The sequence below is a fragment of the Natator depressus genome, chromosome 1 (genome assembly GCF_965152275.1).
Source record: "Natator depressus isolate rNatDep1 chromosome 1, rNatDep2.hap1, whole genome shotgun sequence".
Lineage (NCBI taxonomy): Eukaryota > Metazoa > Chordata > Testudines > Cheloniidae > Natator > Natator depressus.
In genome coordinates, this window is record NC_134234.1 from 298,381,007 (window position 1) to 298,400,269 (window position 19,263).

The 19,263-nt window shown below is 41.2% G+C and overlaps 1 protein-coding gene across 2 annotated transcripts; it reads left to right on the plus strand.

Moving 5' to 3' along the window:
• Nucleotides 1-1,890: 1,890 nt before the first annotated feature.
• On the plus strand, nucleotides 1,891-19,063 carry IFRD1 (interferon related developmental regulator 1). 2 transcript variants are annotated; one of them, XM_074942253.1, is made up of 12 exons: nucleotides 1,891-2,076; nucleotides 5,874-5,978; nucleotides 6,661-6,742; nucleotides 7,468-7,592; nucleotides 8,004-8,161; nucleotides 9,780-9,830; nucleotides 9,921-10,099; nucleotides 10,612-10,720; nucleotides 13,127-13,261; nucleotides 15,799-15,927; nucleotides 16,531-16,626; nucleotides 18,196-19,062. In XM_074942253.1, the coding sequence occupies exons 1-12, from the start codon at nucleotides 2,031-2,033 to the stop codon at nucleotides 18,283-18,285; spliced, it is 1,305 nt and encodes a 434-aa protein (XP_074798354.1). In that variant the 5' UTR covers nucleotides 1,891-2,030; the 3' UTR covers nucleotides 18,286-19,062. The 2 variants fall into 2 exon arrangements, with proteins under 2 accessions (XP_074798354.1, XP_074798355.1); XM_074942254.1 differs by lacking the exon at nucleotides 1,891-2,076 and adding an exon at nucleotides 2,676-2,854 and having other exon boundaries at nucleotides 18,196-19,063.
• The last annotated feature ends 200 nt before the right edge of the window (nucleotides 19,064-19,263 follow it).

Here is a 19,263-nt window from a genome sequence, read left to right on the forward strand (position 1 = left end):
GGGGAATGGATAGGGAGCCAAGGGAGGCAGTGAGGGCCAGGGCAATGTGGGGGGAGGTGAGAAGCTGGGAGCGGCAAGGGTATGGCCGGGGTGGGAGGGGTGATGAGCCTGGGGCCCGCAGCTGTGGGACAGAATCTGCCACTGTGAGGCCGAAGCCTGGGGCTGGGGCTGGAGGAGGCAACGGGGGCTATGGCAATGGCACATGGGTGAACTTGGGGCCAGAGTCCCCCTACCATGGCTGGATTCCAGGGCCCACAGCCAGACTTGCGGGCTCCCAAATTGGCTGGGGCTCCTGGGCACAGGCCCTGTGGGACCGTGTGTTAATTTGCCACTGATCTAAAGTTATTTTTAACTAGAATATTAATTTAAATTATGTTAAATTCTACACAACCAACTACATCCCCAAATGGCATAGAAATGATAGATACTGCAGTGATGTGCGGTATAAGACCATATGTAGAATAGAATAGAATAGTCTGTGGATACCTTAATGGCAGAATAAACACAATAAGGATGTTTTCCTTGTCTGGTCCAGCAGATCTATGCCTTTTGTAATCTTTATCCATGATTAACATTCTATTTACATTTCACTTCCATTGGATAACTATTGTACATTGTATTAAGAACATCAAGATACATTTATAATTGCTCTATGAGATTCTTGTATGTGTGCAGTGTAGTTGAAGCCATGTTGGTTGCAGGATATGAGACAAGATGATATAAAGTGAGGTAAAATCTTTTATTGGGCTAACTTCTGTTGGTGACAGAGACAAACTTTTGAGTCGCACACATAGCTCTTCTTCAGATCTGGAAAAGGTACTCCCAGAGTCACAGCAAAATGCAAGGTGGAACAGTCATATGCATACATCTTTTTAGATGCCTCCACCCTCTCTCATTCACAATTGCGTGGATTGCCTTTCCTTCCATTCACGATCACATAATAGCTCTGTGGCAATCCCACAGCAGAATATTAGTAGTGTAATATTCAATGTATTTTTAGCTGTCTTTAATGCGACATCGCAGCTGGAAATGAGGAGAGCCAGACGAGCATCGTGTGACCAGCCAACTCGTCTCCACCACCCTCCAGTACATTACTATAGTTGGGAACTGCTGGGTTGTGGGGCTAAATTAAGACACATAACACCAGGCTACAAGCCATGGAAAGGGGGAAAGGAGGAGCGTTCTGTTCACCTCATTCTCGGTGCTATTCTCCTCCCCTTTTGCCGCTTTTACAGATCCAGACTAACAGGGCTACCCCTCTGATACTCCCCTCCCCTTGGTGCCCTAGCAGCACCAGAAGGCTCTGATCTAACTCAAGCGCCTGGGTGAGTCTCAGCCCGATTTTACCCTAACCTCTCCTCCCGGGCCTGCGCGCGCTCCGCTCAGCACCACCCACTCAACGGGTGAGACGGGGACACGCCTGTAAGGGGACTGCCGACGTGCGCTCCACGGCGTCCTACCATCGCCCAAAGAGGCTGAGCCTACATTTCCCAGCATGCAATGGTGTCCTGGGATGCCCTTCCACACTACCAGTGCCGCCGCGGGAGACTGTCCTCACGAGCCTGAGGGAAGTGGTGACCTCTTCGGGGACTGCACATCCCAACATGCAACGCGCCACCACGATCGGCATCGCTCGCGTATGAGTCACGAGTCCAGTAAACCAGAGCTGGTCATTGGGCATATCCGGTTGACGTCAGCAACACGTCACTCTGCCCACCCCCTTAGTCCGTTTGGCTATAAAAGCAGCGTTGGCGCCCTCTCTTCGCCTTTAGCTCCAGGTGTCTGAGAGGAGAAAGATGCATCGATTCTGCTCACGGGCCTTCACGGGGATTTCTACCGCCACCACTGCCTTGTCCTTCGCCTGCCTCCGCCAGTCCCCTCCACTGCCTCGGTCCGGGAAGTCAGCCCCGCAGAGACGCTGTAGTAAAAAGCGCTCCTGCTCCTCCATCGGCTGATTGTCGCTGAGACCCGGGCGGGGGGGAACTGAGAGATCGAGACCCACAGAGGGGAGCTGCGCACCGCCGGTGGCCATGCCCAAGTCAAAGAAGCGAGGGAGCAATCACCAGCGCGGAGCAGGTAGGAGCCGCGAGGCATCCTGGGAGAGGAAGTTTTCTCCTGCCGCCTGTCCCCGTCTCCTCTGTTGGGCGCCGAGAACGCGAAACTACGTTTCCCATGATGCGCTGGTGCTCGAGGGCAGGGTGGGGGGCAGCCGGGCCTCGGCCAGCGGAGCCGCCCTGTTTGGCTGCGCGGCCGGGGTCTCCGGGCAGGGGGTACCTGCTCGTCCCCGTTCGCGGCGCCGCCTGAGCGAGCGGCCTTATCTCCGCGGGGTTGACAGGAGCCGGGGTTGGAAACCGCCACCTCACACACCAGCCGACGCATGCGCACCGCCTGCTGCTGAACTCGTGCGTCAGCCGCTTCTGCCCAGGGGTCGCGGGCGGCGAACTGCGTGTCCAGCGCGGCGCCGGCGGCAGGGCCCCGTGGCAGCTGGGCCGCCCCCTCGCAGTGCGCTGGCGGCCGCTGAGCAGAGCTTGGCGTGCCCGAGGTCAGCTGCGCGGAGCCAGCGAGCAACCCCCGGGTTGGCGTCACCGCTAATGGCCTGGCCCAGCCTCGGGACTGGCCAGCTGCCTCCGCCTGCAACCGGGGGTCGCCGCCCTGTGGCTGGCGTGTTGCACGTGACTTGTCGCCTGGGCTGGGGCTGCTCGAGAAAATGTTCAGTGGGTTCCTAGGGCCCTTTATGTGCAAATCTGTCACCCTGAATTAAGTGACGGTGCCTGAGAGTTCTTGTTGCTAGGCTTCAGTTTCACCCTGGGAATGAAAGCTCAGAGTTCGGCCCCTCAAAAGCCCAAGGAGACTGGTAAGGGCCTTGTTATGCCCGCTAGGCAATGAGCGCTCCAAAATTGTCTGTTAGCTGGTGGGCAGAGGAGGCATTCGTGATTGGTGAGGGACTTGATTATTGGGAATTGTGAACTAGCTGTGATTGTGGAGCTGTGAATTGTTTAAAAACTTCCAGAAGGTGGACAGTGTATTTGATTTTTCTGAAGTTGGTGTCTCATCATAATTTTCACTAGATCGGTGGTTCTCAGTCTTTTCCATGCTGAGACTGTGTAGGAATATGGGAGTGACAAGGTGGCCGTGCTCTGAATACTTGTTTGTAACCGTCTTGGGGTTCATGACCTGCCATCTTGAGAATCCATGCACTAGATCAGGGGTCCCCAACACTGTGGCTACGGACACCATGGTGCCCAGCAGGATACCTCACCACCGAAATGCTGCCAAGAAGCATTGCTGTTTCTCTGTGGCATTTCGGCTGCGGTGCTTCTTGTTGGTGGGGTGTCTGGCACCCACCACGTTTTCTGGGAATGCTATTCCCAGAAGAAAGGTTGGGGACCACTGCACTAGATGGTAGTTTCTCACTCTGAGTGTATGTCTCCACTTAACTGCTGTATCGGCACAGCTGCAGCTATGCTACTCTAGTGCTTCAGTTTAGATGCCTTTGCTGGTGGAAGGAAGGTGTTCTCCTGTTGGCATAGGTAATTCACTTTCCCAAGAAGTGGCACCTGGGTTGATGGAAGAATTCTTCTGTTGACCTGTCTACATTGGGGATTAGGCCAGCATCACTAAGTGTCTGTGGGGCATGATGTAGCTATGGCAGTATAAGTTCACAATGTAGATCACTGGGACAACTTGGACGCAGCTGATTTATGTGTAATGACTACCAAATACTAGTATGTGAATTTCACTCAATGTGCCTAAAGTTCAAGTATATGGTAAGAACAGTGGAAATGAAGTGCTGTCTAAAGTAAATTTTTAAAATATTTTCTCAGGCTTTGGTAGTCAGATTAAAAAAAGGTTTATCTCAAATTGCAGTCAGAATCAACTGTATCGCTAAAGTAAACTTTCTCTGTGAAATTGAAAGAACAAACATTGAGTTTAGAGCATCCTGCAAATGAAACACTTAAGCTGTCAGAGAAACTTAGTCCCAGTAATTTAAGTAAAAAGAAAAGGAGTACTTGTGGCACCTTAGAGACTAACAAATTTATTTGAGTATTTCTTCCACTGCTTCCAGCAGCACTTCAGCATCAGATTAATTAAGGAATAATTGCTGTTACCTTTTGCACCTACAAATGGCAAAGATCATCAGTCTGATTATACCATAAAAAGAGACAGGGTAAAGATGTACATTTGAGGAAAGTTGCTATTTTTATGCTAACATTACCTTCATTATTGCACACAGTGAGTAATTTAAGGAAATGGCTATCATTATTTAGTAACTTCTTGATTGGAGGAAATATGGCTTGAGCTGCTCATAAAATTGGAATTGAACAAGAACAAAATGGGGCCCGGGGGGGGAGACATAACTATAGAAACTGTTATTGACATCAAATGTGAAGGTTTTGGTTGAACCAAGACAAAAGGAAGCTTAAATGGGGCTCAGATGAAATCCTGAATTCTGTCGTCCTCTGGTAACACTAAGACTGAATGTTACTTAGATAGCACTACTACAATACAAAAGAGAATCCTGCAAGGAAAGTAATGGGTTGTACAGCCAGCTAGCTCAGCATCAGTCATATTTGTATTTAGTGGACTTAACTGGGTTTGGCTGAAATCTTGTAGTATGCTAGGTGCTGAAGAGAGAAGCTGCAATGAACTACATAATGAGTTGCATTTTGTGTCCTAAGATCTCTTGGGTATCTTTACTGCCTTTTTTTCAAGGAAAAAGTCGGGGGTTGATTTTGGGAAAATCGCAACAGCCATAAGGATAACCACCATGAATGCAACCTCCCTTTGCATGTGTTGGCATGGACAGCACTCTGTGCCTATACCAAAAACATATTTCTAGTTGGCTTATGGCTTGGTGTTGCTATTTACATGTTCCATGAGCAGCAGATAATGGGTTCTTGGTGCACTGTATTTTCAGTGGTATCCAGGCCACTCTGTGTCAAATTCATCTCCAATATTTTCCCAATTCTTCGTTGAATGAGTACATTTTGCCATCGCATTAGTGCATTTGGTGGTGCTCTGCCTCTGTATGTAAAGGACTACTGTGTATGTTTGAACATGTATAAAATATTCCCATGCAAAACTTTTAAAGGCTGTAGGGTTGCTTCAGGGCTTCATCCAAAATGTTCATAATTTCATAGCCTAAGGGCAAAAGGGACCCTTAGATCATCTAGTTTGATCTCCTGTATATCACAAGCCCTAAACTTAATTGAGTTACCCATGTATTAAGCCCAATAACTTTAGTTAAAGCATACTTGCCAAAATGGCATCCTTCACTGATTTCAAGATATCCAGAGATGCAGAATCCACCAGTTCCCTTAGTAGTTTGCTCAGTGGTTAATCCACTGTTTAAAAAAACTAATTGTATCTTATTAAATTTTGATTAAAATAGATTAAAAAATTAAAACCAATGAAATTCCACTATCTTTGACTGTGGGTGTTATATCTGTGTGAGCGGAATACATTTTCTAAATGTAGACATGTGCTGTTTGAAAGCCCAATCGAATACAATAGCTAGACACAGCCTTGACAGAAGGTGTTGCTCCTCCATAATTCTAAATTTCAGCAGTACACTGAATACGCTATCATATCTTTTCATTGTTCTTGGTACAAATCCGTGTATAAGTAGTTTTTAAGCCTAGGAAAGTATTCTCTGAACACCCTTTTATACCTTGGACCCCTAAGTAGGGCCAGGAAGAGATGGAAGCTGGGGTCTGTAGGGAGAAAAAACCACCTTTGACATGGGAGTCCCTTATTTCTCCCTACTTTTTGCGTGGGGTCAGGGAGAACGGGGTGGGACAGCAATATGTGGAGCTGCAGTGTTTTTCAAATATGGAAGTAGTCACTAAGTGTATGTTCGTTTTTTTTTTAAGGTGGTCAGCATAGAAATGTGCAGCCTTTCAGTGATGAGGATGCATCAATTGAGACTATGAGCCACTGCAGTGGCTTCAGTGATCCTGCTAGCTTCACTGAAGAAGGTATATTTTAGATTTTGATCTATGCATCTTCTGAAAGAATTTCTTCAGAAACAAAATTGATGTTTTGACACGTGTCTTATCTAATCTTCAGTCACAAACAGTGCAATAATCATTCAAATAACCAAAAATTTGGGGTTCTCAGGGCATTACTGACCCCCCCCATTTTTATAGATACTTTGAGGTACCCATTAAAGTATTTACAGATAAATGTACAATATGTTTCATAAGATTTCTAAATCTCCTGTGGTTTCTTTATTCTGTGACTATACTATGCTAATTTCTAAAACAAAGTTTAGATTTAATTGGAAATCGATAAAGCCTTTATTCACATGTAACTTTTACCACCTGTCTCAGGAACAGTAAGAGGACCTAAGACATCAGCCCCCCTGCATTCATGACAACTGCTTCATTCTGAAATCTACATGTACAAACAACTTAGAATAAATTGGCTACTAAAACCAAATACTTTTCCATAGTGTCAGTCGGTTATAACCAGGTCCCACTCCTGGGTGTCATTCTTCTGTTGTAGTATCCCACGCTTGTTGCTAAGGTCCTGTTACCTGAAAAAAGGTGGATGATGTTGTGATATTTAAATACAGTAGTCACTTCTCACACTGTTTCTAGTGATCTAAATGTGAACGTTGTAATGTGCATTAGGATTAAATTATCTTGTATACATTAGGACCTGAAGTCGATGAAGAAGCAACTCAAGAAGACTTCGAGTACAAGTTAAAGGGATTCATTGACCTTACGTTGGACAAGAGGTATAGGGTGTTCGGAAACAATGCTCTTAAGCATCATTAATCTTCACTTGACTTCTCTAATACAAATTAGTGATGTGTTGCTGCCCCATAGAAACTTAACCTATCTTTATTTCTGTTGCATACTAACTAAAATCACAATTTAGCAATCCACGTTGGGTGCTTGATTCTCCTCTCCTGTGAATCAGGAATAGCTATCCTGGAGTCAGTGGTGGTTGATGTAAACTAGAGAAGTAGGCCTGGCTTTTTTTTACTAATACAAATTTAAAATGCTTGTGTATTGTCAGATCAGGTGCCCTGTTCAAGTAAATTGGTCTTGCAAAATTGTTTGCCTCAGAAAAGCAACTTAAATTAATTGCACACAATGTCAACACGATAAAGGATGGGTGACTAAAGTTTGTTTCTGGGCTGGTAAGCTATCATGAGTTTTGCAGTGCTGCATTAAGCATATGCCACAGCCTTCAACCGAAGTTTTTATGCCTCTGCATCCTAGCTGAGGAAAGAGGTGAAGGAAAATAAACCAAGTTGTAATTGAGGAGTTGGTCTGCCCAGAAGATTTGTTCAAATCTGTACTAAATGTTTCTACTTAATTCAAAGGTCTTCCGTAGATTTTTGACAGCACCCGGTAGATGTGTAATGTAGACTGCTATAAAAGTGTACTAAAGCAAAGCCTTCAGCTTTAGCTTACATGAAAACTTTTATATTAATCTGTATTACTTCTCCAACAGTGCAAAGACAAGACAAGCAGCTCTTGAAGGTCTTAAAAATGCTCTGACTTCTAAAATACTATATGAATTTATCCTGGAAAGGAGAATGACTTTAACTGATAGCATTGAACGCTGCATAAAGAAAGGTAATAAATGCTTGTACGCTACTGGAAGGTAACAGAACTATAGGATAGGGACTGATTTGTCATACCACTGTAGCGTTAACTGATGTGATGAGACTTCTTAGTATTTTACAGAAAATTTTAGTAGATCATACATTTGTTAGCTAAGCTTCTCTTGTCCTAAGTGAGATGTGAGCATGTATTGCTCTTTGATCATTGGGCTACAAAATTATCTTGACTTTTGCTTCCTTCCTTTTAGCTGGAATTAATGACAACCTAGTACCATTTCCAGTGCTGTTTTCTTCATTTGGGTTTTGTTTAAGATGCAGCATGCTTCATTGCTGGATCTCACTTAATGAGCCCCTAAACGAATGTGTGATTCAGTGCAGGATAAAATCCACAGGTGATCGATCACTCAATTTCCTTAATCTGTAGGTAAGAGTGATGAACAGTCTGCAGCGGCAAGGCTGGCATGTCTTCTCTGTGTGCAGTTGGGGTCAGGAATTGAAAGTGAAGAAATCCTTAAAACCCTTGGACCAGTTCTCAAGAAGATAATCTGTGATGGAACAGCTAGTATCCAGGCTAGACAGGCTGTAAGTATAAAATGTACTGGGCTATAAAAGAGAGGTAGTACAACTTTTTAAAGCTATTGGTACTTTGCTCTTTCCTTGCTTCCAAAATACAGATTACTTTATTAGTGTGTTAATTCAAGCCTATAATTTAATTCCTGCCCTAATGTGCATAGGTGTTGGGCTGCCAGAAGCTTTCGGTGATGGCATGAGATTTGAAAATTGGTGTTCTACTAATTGGCTTGAAAGAGGTGCATGTTGATGTTCACTTAACCTGAAACTTCAAGTTCTGCGTGTACCATTCTTTTCAGTACCAAAGCATTTTTTGTCAGCCATAGAGAGCTATGTTCTGTGGAAACTGGGGCATCATGTAAAGTATCTTGGTTCCTTTGTGCTTTTTCCATCCCAAAACTCTGGTTACATCTTATGATGTGACTAGGCATTGGTCAGTCAGTTTTTCCTTCAGCTTGGACTGTTAATAGCTCTGTCCTGGGACTAATATCAATATATGACTCCTACCATTAATTAGGTGTGAGACAATGCATGGTCCTTTCACTTCTAGAATTCCTGTTGTAATGCCTGTCCTCTGGGATTATTTTAAATGTTTCCCAAAACAATATACTGAGTCCACAAATATTTATGCAAGTTGTAAAACTTAATTAAACCTAGCAGGAAAGTGTGTAAAGCTGCATGCCTTCCTCAAGTCAAGGTCCCTTTTTGGAGGGATGGTAGCCTCAAAGCCAAGTTCAGAGAATCCACCTGTGCCTCAATTCCTGCACCTACCAAACTATTAACTAAAAGCTCCTTCAAAGTAGTAGCCATTGCTGCTAATGATACTGGGTTTTTCTGTAACTTTAGTGTCTTGAGTTTTTTTGAGCTAGTACCATTTAACTCTTGCGTTCAGTCTTGTACAACTGGTTTGTCTGTTTTGTTGTCCTCAAGTAGTGTCAAAACAAAGGTTTCTAGCTTGACTACGGTTGCATCAAAGCACAACTGAAACACTGCTTTAAAAGTAAAGCAGACCTGGTATTTAATACAGGGGTTTAGGAGGAGCTTGAATTGCTTTTTGGGTGTTAGAAAATGGTACCCACGAGAAACTGGAAAAATGTACCACATTGAGCTGGTGAGACTACCTGTAGAGTAGACCCTTAATGCCACTAATCAGAATTCTGGAAAATCATTCCCACAGCAGTGTGTAGACACCAGTCATCCCTTTTGTTTCATTGTGAAACTTGTAGTTCATAGTAGTAAGCTTTTACTAGCTCTTCTAATTTAGCTAATCAGGTGAAAGGCAGGCTATATACAGTTTTTGTAACAGCTCAGTCTGGCAACGTATCTTTGTTTAGAGGTACATATATCAGAAGTGCAAATACTTATGCAGAGCAGCATGTTGTAAAGTGGACCAGATATAGCTATGAAGTAAAAAAGCAAAAAATAGGAGGGAACAGTTCAGTCTGAGTTAATTCTGCTTAAGGAATGGTTCCATGGGCACTCAATGTAGAACTTAAATACTTATTTATACAATAACAAGTATATTGGAGTAACGAAGACCAAAGTTTAAAATTTGGGTATCTTGTCAGGTCTGGTAGAATCAATATAAACTATGAAATACTGACTTGCTTTATTTCTTTTCCATTTCTAGTGTGCAACCTGCTTGGGAGTTTGCTGTTTCATAGTCACTGATGATATTACTGTAAGGATAAACACTTAACCCTTTATATCAAGTTTTACACAAATTTTAATGATTGAATTTAGCCACTTACACTGTTTTCTTTTAAATCAGGAACTGTATTCAACTATGGAGTGTCTGGAAAACATATTCACAAAATCCTATCAGAGAGAGAGAGACACTAATGGCATCTCTAGCACCCACAACACAGTGCTTCACATCAGTGCACTTTTAGCATGGACTCTGTTGCTGACCATCTGTCCAGTGAGCGAAGTGAAGAAAAAACTTGAAATGTATGTTCCTTTCCTGGAAGGCAACTTTTACAATGATCTGTTACTTTGCCTTAATGTTGCTTAATTGTAAAAATCACTCTTTACAGATCAATAAAATGTGGCTTTTTTTTTTCTAAAAAGAAAAGGAGTACTTGTGGCACCTTAGAGACTAACCAGTTTATTTGAGCATGAGCTTTCGTGAGCTACAGCTCACTTCATCGGATGCATAGCATATTGTGGAAACTGCAGAAGACATTATATACACACAGAGACCATGAAACAAAACTTCCTCCCACCCCACTCGCAGGACAGTGGGGTGGGAGGAAGTTTTGTTTCATGGTCTCTGTGTGTATATAATGTCTTCTGCAGTTTCCACAATATGCTATGCATCCGATGAAGTGAGCTGTAGCTCACGAAAGCTCATGCTCAAATAAACTGGTTAGTCTCTAAGGTGCCACAAGTACTCCTTTTCTTTTTTCTTTTTACGAATACAGACTAACACGGCTGTTACTCTGAAACCTTTTTTTTTCTAGGCACTTACACAAACTTCCAAACTTGTTATCTTGTGATGATGTCAACATGAGAATTGCTGCTGGAGAAACACTAGCTCTTCTGTTTGAACTGGCACGAGAAATGGAAGCTGTAAGTATAATGGATTTAACTGTGACAGGTTTCTTGCTTTGAGATTGTTACAAACTAAACACTGTGGTATGTAATGCTCTTTCACATAGCATCCCTGATTTCAAAGGACCACCTCTTACAGTCTAGTTGTATCCATGTGCACATTCTGGGTGGGAAAGTTGCATATAAACACTCCACAACTTAAGATAATGAAGAAAAAGTATCTAAACAGTAGAATGAAATTTAGGTAGATATATTAGAACTACTCCAATTAAAACAAGCTTACTTGTGCTAGCCCTCCTATTATCTCCCTGTGATAACTCCAGGGCTGCTGGAATGCTAGAGTTGACAAAATCTGATACTAACATCTAAATAACTTCTTTTTTTTAAAGAACTGCAAAGAAAATAAATGTAGATTGGCATCTTGTACCCCAACAAACCATGGTAAGGGGGGCATTTGGTATAGACCCTTACCCTTTTCAGCTTGTCCAAATCTGCTGGTCCCAAGGACTCCCAGAAAGCATCACTGTGCTGTCACAGTTGCAATGCACTCTTGAGTTTAGACAGTATCTTTAGTAGGGGGTTTTCCATTTCCTTATGTTGCCTCAAAGCGGGTGTACCCAATGATGAAGAGGTTAGTAAAACATCATTATGGGACTTGCCTGATTCTTTTGAACAATTTCTTGGCATCTGAAAGTAGATTGGTTGATTTGCATTTTGCCAGTTGCAATTTTGGAGGAAGACTTCTAAGCAGTTACTTTTATTTATGTTGTGCTACTGAGGTTGTGATAGGTATATTTTCCTTGTGGTTCACCTTTGCACCAGATGGTTAGAAATTTAAATAACTTTTAATTTTGCTTTACAACACACTTAATCTGTTTTGTTACCCTTCAGTAATGTGCCTTATTAACTTCTTAACTGTTTTTTTTGACAGCACTGAAGAAAATAGTCTTCAACTATCCATGGGCACAGCTTGGGAGGGCTGCCAGAAGTGCTCCTGGCAAAGCACATCAGCCTTGACCAAGCTAGAACATGGTCTGAGAGGGAAGGGTAACTGTAAATGAGGCAGGATACCAAGCACAGTATCTTCACTGTAACTTCACGTATCTAAATTGTGCTGCTTTTTGTAGTGCTTCTAAATACAGGAGACTGCAAGATTCTAGCTATGGAAGCCTACTTTGAAAGGGCTTGACAGTGACAGTGAAGTTATTAGGCCTGGCAAGATGAGTCCAGAGCTTGAACTCTTTTCATCACTTGGACTGTGGCTGCAAGTGACTGAAATTTTGGTTTGAATGTAGTTGGTTTTGATTAAATATAAATCTGCATTCTTTAAAATCTTAAAACACTTCCTTTAAGAAAAGCACATCAGTTCATATGTAAGTTACTCAGTTCAGTGGCTTGTATAATAAGCAGAATTTATGACAAAAGGATTATCCCAATGGCCTTGTAACACGTCTGATGCTAATCTTATCTCATTCATGGAAGAATACATGTAGTATTCACTTTAAGTTTACCAACTTAATCTCAGGATCAGATGAGACTAAGTATATTTGTGTGGTGTGGTATATGGGGCAGACTGGGAGGACTGAGGTAAAAATGCGATTTAAAAATTGCAATGACGAAGGAAATAAACACACAGAAGACAGCTATTAAATACAGTAGTGCCTAGGAGACTCAGTTAAGGTGCAGGGTTCTATTTTTTTAGGCACAGGTCAAAAATTAACAGATGGTCCATGCCACAAATAGCACGCTATCAAAGTAAAACACTACCATTTGAAAGAGTAATGTAAATAATGTGGAATCCGTAAAAGGACAAAACAGTTGATGTGCTTGTAATCGGTTAGGAATTAATCTGACTTCCAAAAACTGTTCAGATTTATTCTTTAAAAATATTAGAAGTCCCCCTTGTAAGCTCCAGGCTCCCTTTCCAAAACTTAAATTAATAGTAATAGTCTTAAGTCTTAATAGTCTTAAGTCAACTGTCAGTATCTCTGAAATCCACCCCAAAACTTAATTATCCTATGCCAATAAACATCTCATTGACGCCAAGTGTTAGAGAACGTAATGCTACAGCATGGTCAGAGGGTTAACAAATCTAGGCACTAGCTAGCAGGCTAACTGGGGAGTTTGTTCCATAATCCAAGGGCCTTACAAGAGACCTTGTTGGCAGCTTCTTTCATATTGAGGGAGCTCCACATTGAATGCTTCTGTGTGCACCTGCTGGTACAGTTATCAGCTGGTCAGGCTTGGGTAACCTGGACCCTGATCACTTAATCATTCAAGTACAGTTAATACATTTATTTTACATTATAAACACCTCATGTGATCCAAGTGACAGACAATACCATGGGAAAAGTTGATGTATTACCACTTAGAGAAAATGGGTATAAAGACCAGAAATTGAAATATCTCCTTTTGTCTGACTAGGATTTCTTTTATGAAGACATGGAACTTTTAACACAGAAACTAAAGGCCCTGGCTACAGATGGAAACAAGCACCGTGCCAAAGTAGACAAAAGAAAGCAGCGATCTGTCTTTAGAGACGTCTTGCGAGCAGTAGAGGTACTCTTGATTGCTTTGAACATACTGATCTGTAAAGCAAAAAGTGGCACACAATTTATAAAACAGTTGTGTGAACACTGGACCATTGAAAAACTCTTACAATTTTAGATGAATTTTGAACATAAGCGCCAAATAACTTAAATTGAGTTTCTTAACTCATTAAGAATTAAGGCAGGATTAGTGTTAACTACATCTTTCAAAGGTTCATGCTTAGTAATCTAAAAAGGATTCAACGGTCAACTGAAAAACCTCATTTTAGATTGGAAATACAAACCTGACTTCCATATTGGATATATGGTTTTCTATAAAATGGATAAAATATTGCAATATAAATGTTAAGTGCCCCTTTATTCAATGTACTGAGTTTTCTGCTGAGACTTGTCCTTTACAGCCAAACTCTGAATTCTGGAATTCTAAAATCTATCAGTTCATTAGCGGAATTAGTGCCTTGCAGTATAAGCAAGAAACAGCTTGCATTATTCAGCTCTTGTGTGGATTCAGTTTATAATTGCTCCACTCGAAGGGCTTAAAGAATTACGTCCCTTAAAGCATATCTCTGTGTTTAGGTTAACATTGCTGTAGAGAACTATACAGAATACAGTAACTTCTCATTGAACAGTTTTTCGTTATGTTGCTGATTAATTGGAGAACATGCTCTAAAGTTGCACAATGCTCCCTTATGTTGTTTGGCAGCCGCCTGCTTTGTCCACTGCCTGCAGAAAGAGCAGCCCGTGGGAGCTAGCTGGTGGGGGTTGGAACCAGGGTGGACTGGCAGCCCCCTATCAGCTCCCCTAAGTTGCCTGTGCGGCAGCCACCCAGCAGGCTACCAATTGCTGGGTAGTTCAGGTGTCCCTTCCCCCCACTGCCCTGTACTGCTCCTGTCCTCTGTCTTGGAGCTGCTCCCAGGAGTCCCCTGCTTGCTATGCAGGGGGAAAAAAAGGGAAGCTAATGTCAGGGTGTCCCCCTCTGCTCCCACTCCTTTACCCCATCTCCACAGAGCAGGGTGGGGATATGACAGGGCTCTGGATGGAGGGAGCTTGCTGGCAGCACCTGCTGTCTCAACTTAAAAAGCTGATCTCCTTAAAAAGCCAGTGTACTTAGAGTTGGGTCAGCATACTTAAAGGGACAATGCGTATCTCTCTATCTCACACACGGTGTGTGTGTGTGTCTCTGTCTCTCTCTGCCATGCTGTCTCCCATCCCTCCATTCGTGCTGCCTTGTAGAGTGTGAGGCTACATTTACAACGTGTTAACCCTTGAGGGCTCAATTGAGTGCTAGTTCATCATTTAGCAGTAAGGCATTCCCTGGGAAATATCCCACCCTCTGACTCCACCTCAGCCAAGCTTCACAATCATCATTGCTGTGTACAGTATTAAATTCTATATATATTGTCTGGCAAATAAAATTTCCTTGAAACCTAAAGCGCCCCCCCTCCCCTTTACATAATCCTTATGGGGAAATTAGATTCACTTAACATAGTTGTGCTTAAAATAGCGTTTTTCAGGAACATAACTACAATGTTAAGTGAGGAGCTACTGTACCATTGCTAAAAGCTCTGGACAGTAACTTTCAGCTCTTCACCAGCAAAGTGTTCACAAGTTACTAAACCAGATAAATAAGCTTACATTTCGTAATGAAAGGGTGTTGGTAGGTTAGATGACACTTGAATCTTTAACTGTGTAAAATCGGGCCAATACCAGCTAAATGAAATAATTGTACTTTCAAACAATGAAAAGTTCTCAGCAGTGAACATTGGTCTGAGAAAGAAACTAACTACTGATAGGGTGGGATGCTTAGACTTATACTGTCAGGAGTAATTACATTACCAGTTACGTAAATACAGAAGAAGGTGACTTAGTCACTAACAGCCCCAAAAATGAATTAGAGAAGATTCTTTACTTAAGGTCTTATATTGGCACCCATAGCTGATTTTTCTGAAATGTATACCCATAAGTATGGTTTGCATCAAAACACAGCATTTTAAAGGGGGTTATAAAATTTCCTTTTCAACAGTGTTTAGACCTTGCCTGAGACCTGACTGATTTACAGATGTGAATCAAATTGCCCTGGACAAAGCCCATACCAAGTGAACATTTCTTTTGATATTCTACTTCTGTATTCATACTTACATCATTGTACCTCCTAATGTTACCTGTAGCAGCATAAATACTCTTAAGGTTCAGTCCTGAATCAACCTGTGTCCAGTAAAATCTGCAATTGTACTATACATGCATAGTAGGTTACTTTACAGAATAACAGGTTTCAGAGTAGCAGCTGTATTAGTCTGTATTCGCAAAAAGAAAAGGAGTACTTGTGGCACCTTAGACTAACAAATTTATTTGAGCATAAGCTTTCGTGAGCTACAGCTCACTAAATGATTCTTGTCCTTATTACATGGATCACTCAGTGAAAGGAAAACTACACTAGTTCTTAACATGCGTAAGCTTTCTATATAACCTTTTTGTCTGCTTAGGACTTCTTCTAAATCAGGGTTTTGGTAATGTAGTCTTCATGTTTTTTCTTTGGTTTTTGGACAGGAGCGTGACTTCCCTACAGAGACTGTCAAATTTGGACCTGAGCGCATGTATATTGACTGCTGGGTTAAGAAACAAACATATGATACCTTCAAGGAGCTTCTGGGATCAGGGATGCAATATCATTTGCAGGTGAGCTGTTATTTCACACTGTTTCCTGTCTGGCCACTTGAATAATTATTGCCTATTTGAAATTTTCCTGTTTTCTATTGGAATTTAGCCAATTATTTGTTAAAGTTGTTTCCCAATAGAAGTATTTAAGAATAAAGCAACATATCTTGAATTATAGCTATGGTAAACTGGTTCTAAAGTAACTTTCTATTTTAATTCAAATTTTGTAAAGAGAAACTAAGGGTTATTTTACACTGGACCAGTGTAATCATAAATAGCCAGCTGAAAATTCCCCTTGCAGAAGGGAAATCACTTCTGGTGTGGCTTACACCAGCCCACCCCAGTGTGGGTAATATGGCAGTGTAGAAACTTTGATGCTGAGGTCAGGGCATTGCAGAATCAGGATGCTGTAACTGCCTCTGACAACTCCTGTGCTGAGCATTGATTTGTCTGATGCAAGCAAGAATTGAGCCCTGATTACTTATAATAAAATGATGGCAGGGGACCGTATTCAACAAGTGTAAATTACTTGTATGGACTCATGTAATTTAAATCTCAAGATTAAAGCTGCTACAATATTCCATATAGAACCGTGGTTACTGATGTGTTAATTTTTTTACTCAGTCCAATGAGTTTCTTCGGAATGTGTTTGAACTTGGACCACCAGTAATGCTTGATGCTGCAACTCTTAAAACAATGAAGATATCCCGTTTTGAAAGGGTATGTTATCACACCTTTAACTGTATCACTTGCTCTTACCATGCTATCATATTCCCTTTGAGAATTAAATAACATTTGAAACCTGAACAGCTGCCATTTTAGAGTCAACCTGCTACAAATGTTTGGTTTAATGAAAAATGGCTGGTCTGGGGTGCTTCACAAACACATTCTGTCCTGGATCAAGTTTTAGGTTCACCCTGGTGACTGAAGAGCTAGTAATGAGAGCTGTACAGACTTTTGAACACCCTTTGCGTGGGGGTACAGCACTTGCTTCTGTCCCTAGATGGTCCTGAGATGTTACACTGGAGCGTGACAACTGAAACCTATGGAAAAGCTGCTTACCTCAGACATTAAAGTTGTTTAACTCTCTTCCTGTAAAGCTTGTATAGTTGGACTCATGGCAACTAGGAGACCTAGCTGTTCATGAGGAGATATATAGAAATGGTCCTGACAGAATCTTCAAAACTTCTGTAAAATGACATCCAGAGTGCATGATGTGGTGTGGAGTATAGGATTCGTGCTGTATGGCTTTAGGGTGATTGGGTAATCCTTGTTTTGGCACTCTCCAACAGTGTGACCATCCTATATTTATGCGTATAAAACTTACTGTACCATTTTATGTATCCAAAACTCTCCTACAACGGATTAGGATCCACACCAATTGGATGTATAGTATAACCTTTCAGAGGCAGGAGGAGGGTTTTCTTGCCAGTTAATACTAGAATATTAAGAATAGATGTTTTCTAGCCATAGTCAGATTACTCGCATTTATTTAGAACACAGTGTTATGGAGCAGTGTTTTCAAACACCCAGCCTGTTGGTCAGATCAGTCAAACTTCACGTATTTGTGGTTTGCATGATATTCAGAAGTCATCTAAAATACTTCCTAGCTTTGTGGGTTCTGAAGATCACTTTCCCAGTATATACAGTGTAAAACTGATGCAGAGTTTTCCTGAATCTGAATACTAAAACTAACTTGGTAGGGGAATTAACTCTAACTTTAACTTTAAAGCTTAAATGACTGACATTGGGAGAATTTGCTGTACACCGAGGACAGTATGTAGTCTTAAATCATTCCTTGACCTGTGGACCATAGTTAAATTGAATTTTGTCCTTTTCACAGAATGAGTGACACCTGTTTGGGAGCCTTGAAGAAATAGTCAGATCTGTTAAATGCTAGAATCCAGACAAGGAGTAAAACTTCAAAACCACCAAGTCACTTCCAGTGAAATTTAGGAACTTAAGGTCCTCTCATTTAGACTCCTGAATATCTGTCATCTTTTCTATTTTGAAAAAATTTAGATCTTATTTCCATATGGTGACACTCATGCTTAACTAGTGGTCGTTCTCGTTTAATCTGTTTATTAGGTCATTATGTGCTAAAATCTTGGAACCTATGACCGACCTTTGACATAAAATTTGTATTCATTTTGTGCCACAATTTTGACACCATCTAATGACATTTAAATCAATTTAAAATCCTTTACATCCTAATTATGTAAAGAACTTAAACTAGTTTAGGCGTATATATTTCAAACATCTAACTAAAGCTTCTCTTTCACTTTGTAGCACTTGTACAACTCTGCAGCATTCAAGGCTCGAACAAAGGCTAGAAGCAAATGTCGTGACAAAAGAACAGATGTGGGTGAATTTTTTTAGATCTTCCATGGGGGTTCCAATGTTGAAGACTTACGTAATTTCATAATTTTTTATAAATGTAATTGTTGTAACCTTGAAATTTGAGATTTAATTTATATATCCACATAGCTTACACTTCATTGCACAGGGATAATATCTAATGTATAGTATCTGTAAATGTTATGCATGTTATAATTGCTTTAGGTGTGTGTGTGTACTGTATGTATATAGGATCAGTTGATCTAAAATTGGGTGGAAATGTAACTTGTAACACTTATGCTGGATCAAAATCACTCATAAATTTGGTAAATATAGCAACAATTCAGTTGTTAGATGGCTCTGAAGGCTATATGTATTAAACTGCCAAAATTGTCTGACCCAGCTCATCTTGGATTGGTGTTAATACAGCAATGAAATTACATAGAGCAAGTCTTCTTGATAAGAAGAGCAGAGTACAAGAACAAACATGCCTCTGGAACAGCTGCTATTTCTTCAATTATACCCTGTAATTTTAACTTATTTTAAACTGGCTGCTGAACTGACAAATGGCAGAAGATATAACCTTACTATATTATACCAGTGCCATGAAGTCCTGCTGTTGGCACTTAAAATGAAGTAGTAAATAGTACAAACATACTTGACTACATTTAACTTTAAAAGTGGTGACACATTTTACATATTTACTTGTATAAGACTGTTCCGTCTTCGGAATAAAAATCTTTCTCACTGAAGTCTTTTAAAATGTGGTTGTTATACACCTTGTCTAAAAGTAAACGAGATCAGATAACTGCACACTTAGTTTGTTTTTCATTTTATCGCTAGAAATGATATAGTAGCTATAAAATATATTGAAAAAGTGTGCTTCACACAAAACTAGCATTGGCATGACCTGGCTTCAGGATGAGTGCTCAAACTTAGTCTGAAAGCTCAGTCATGACTCTGTCCACTCAATCTTATGCCTTAAATTTGTTTAACTTGTCAACTTGGAGGATCCAGGGC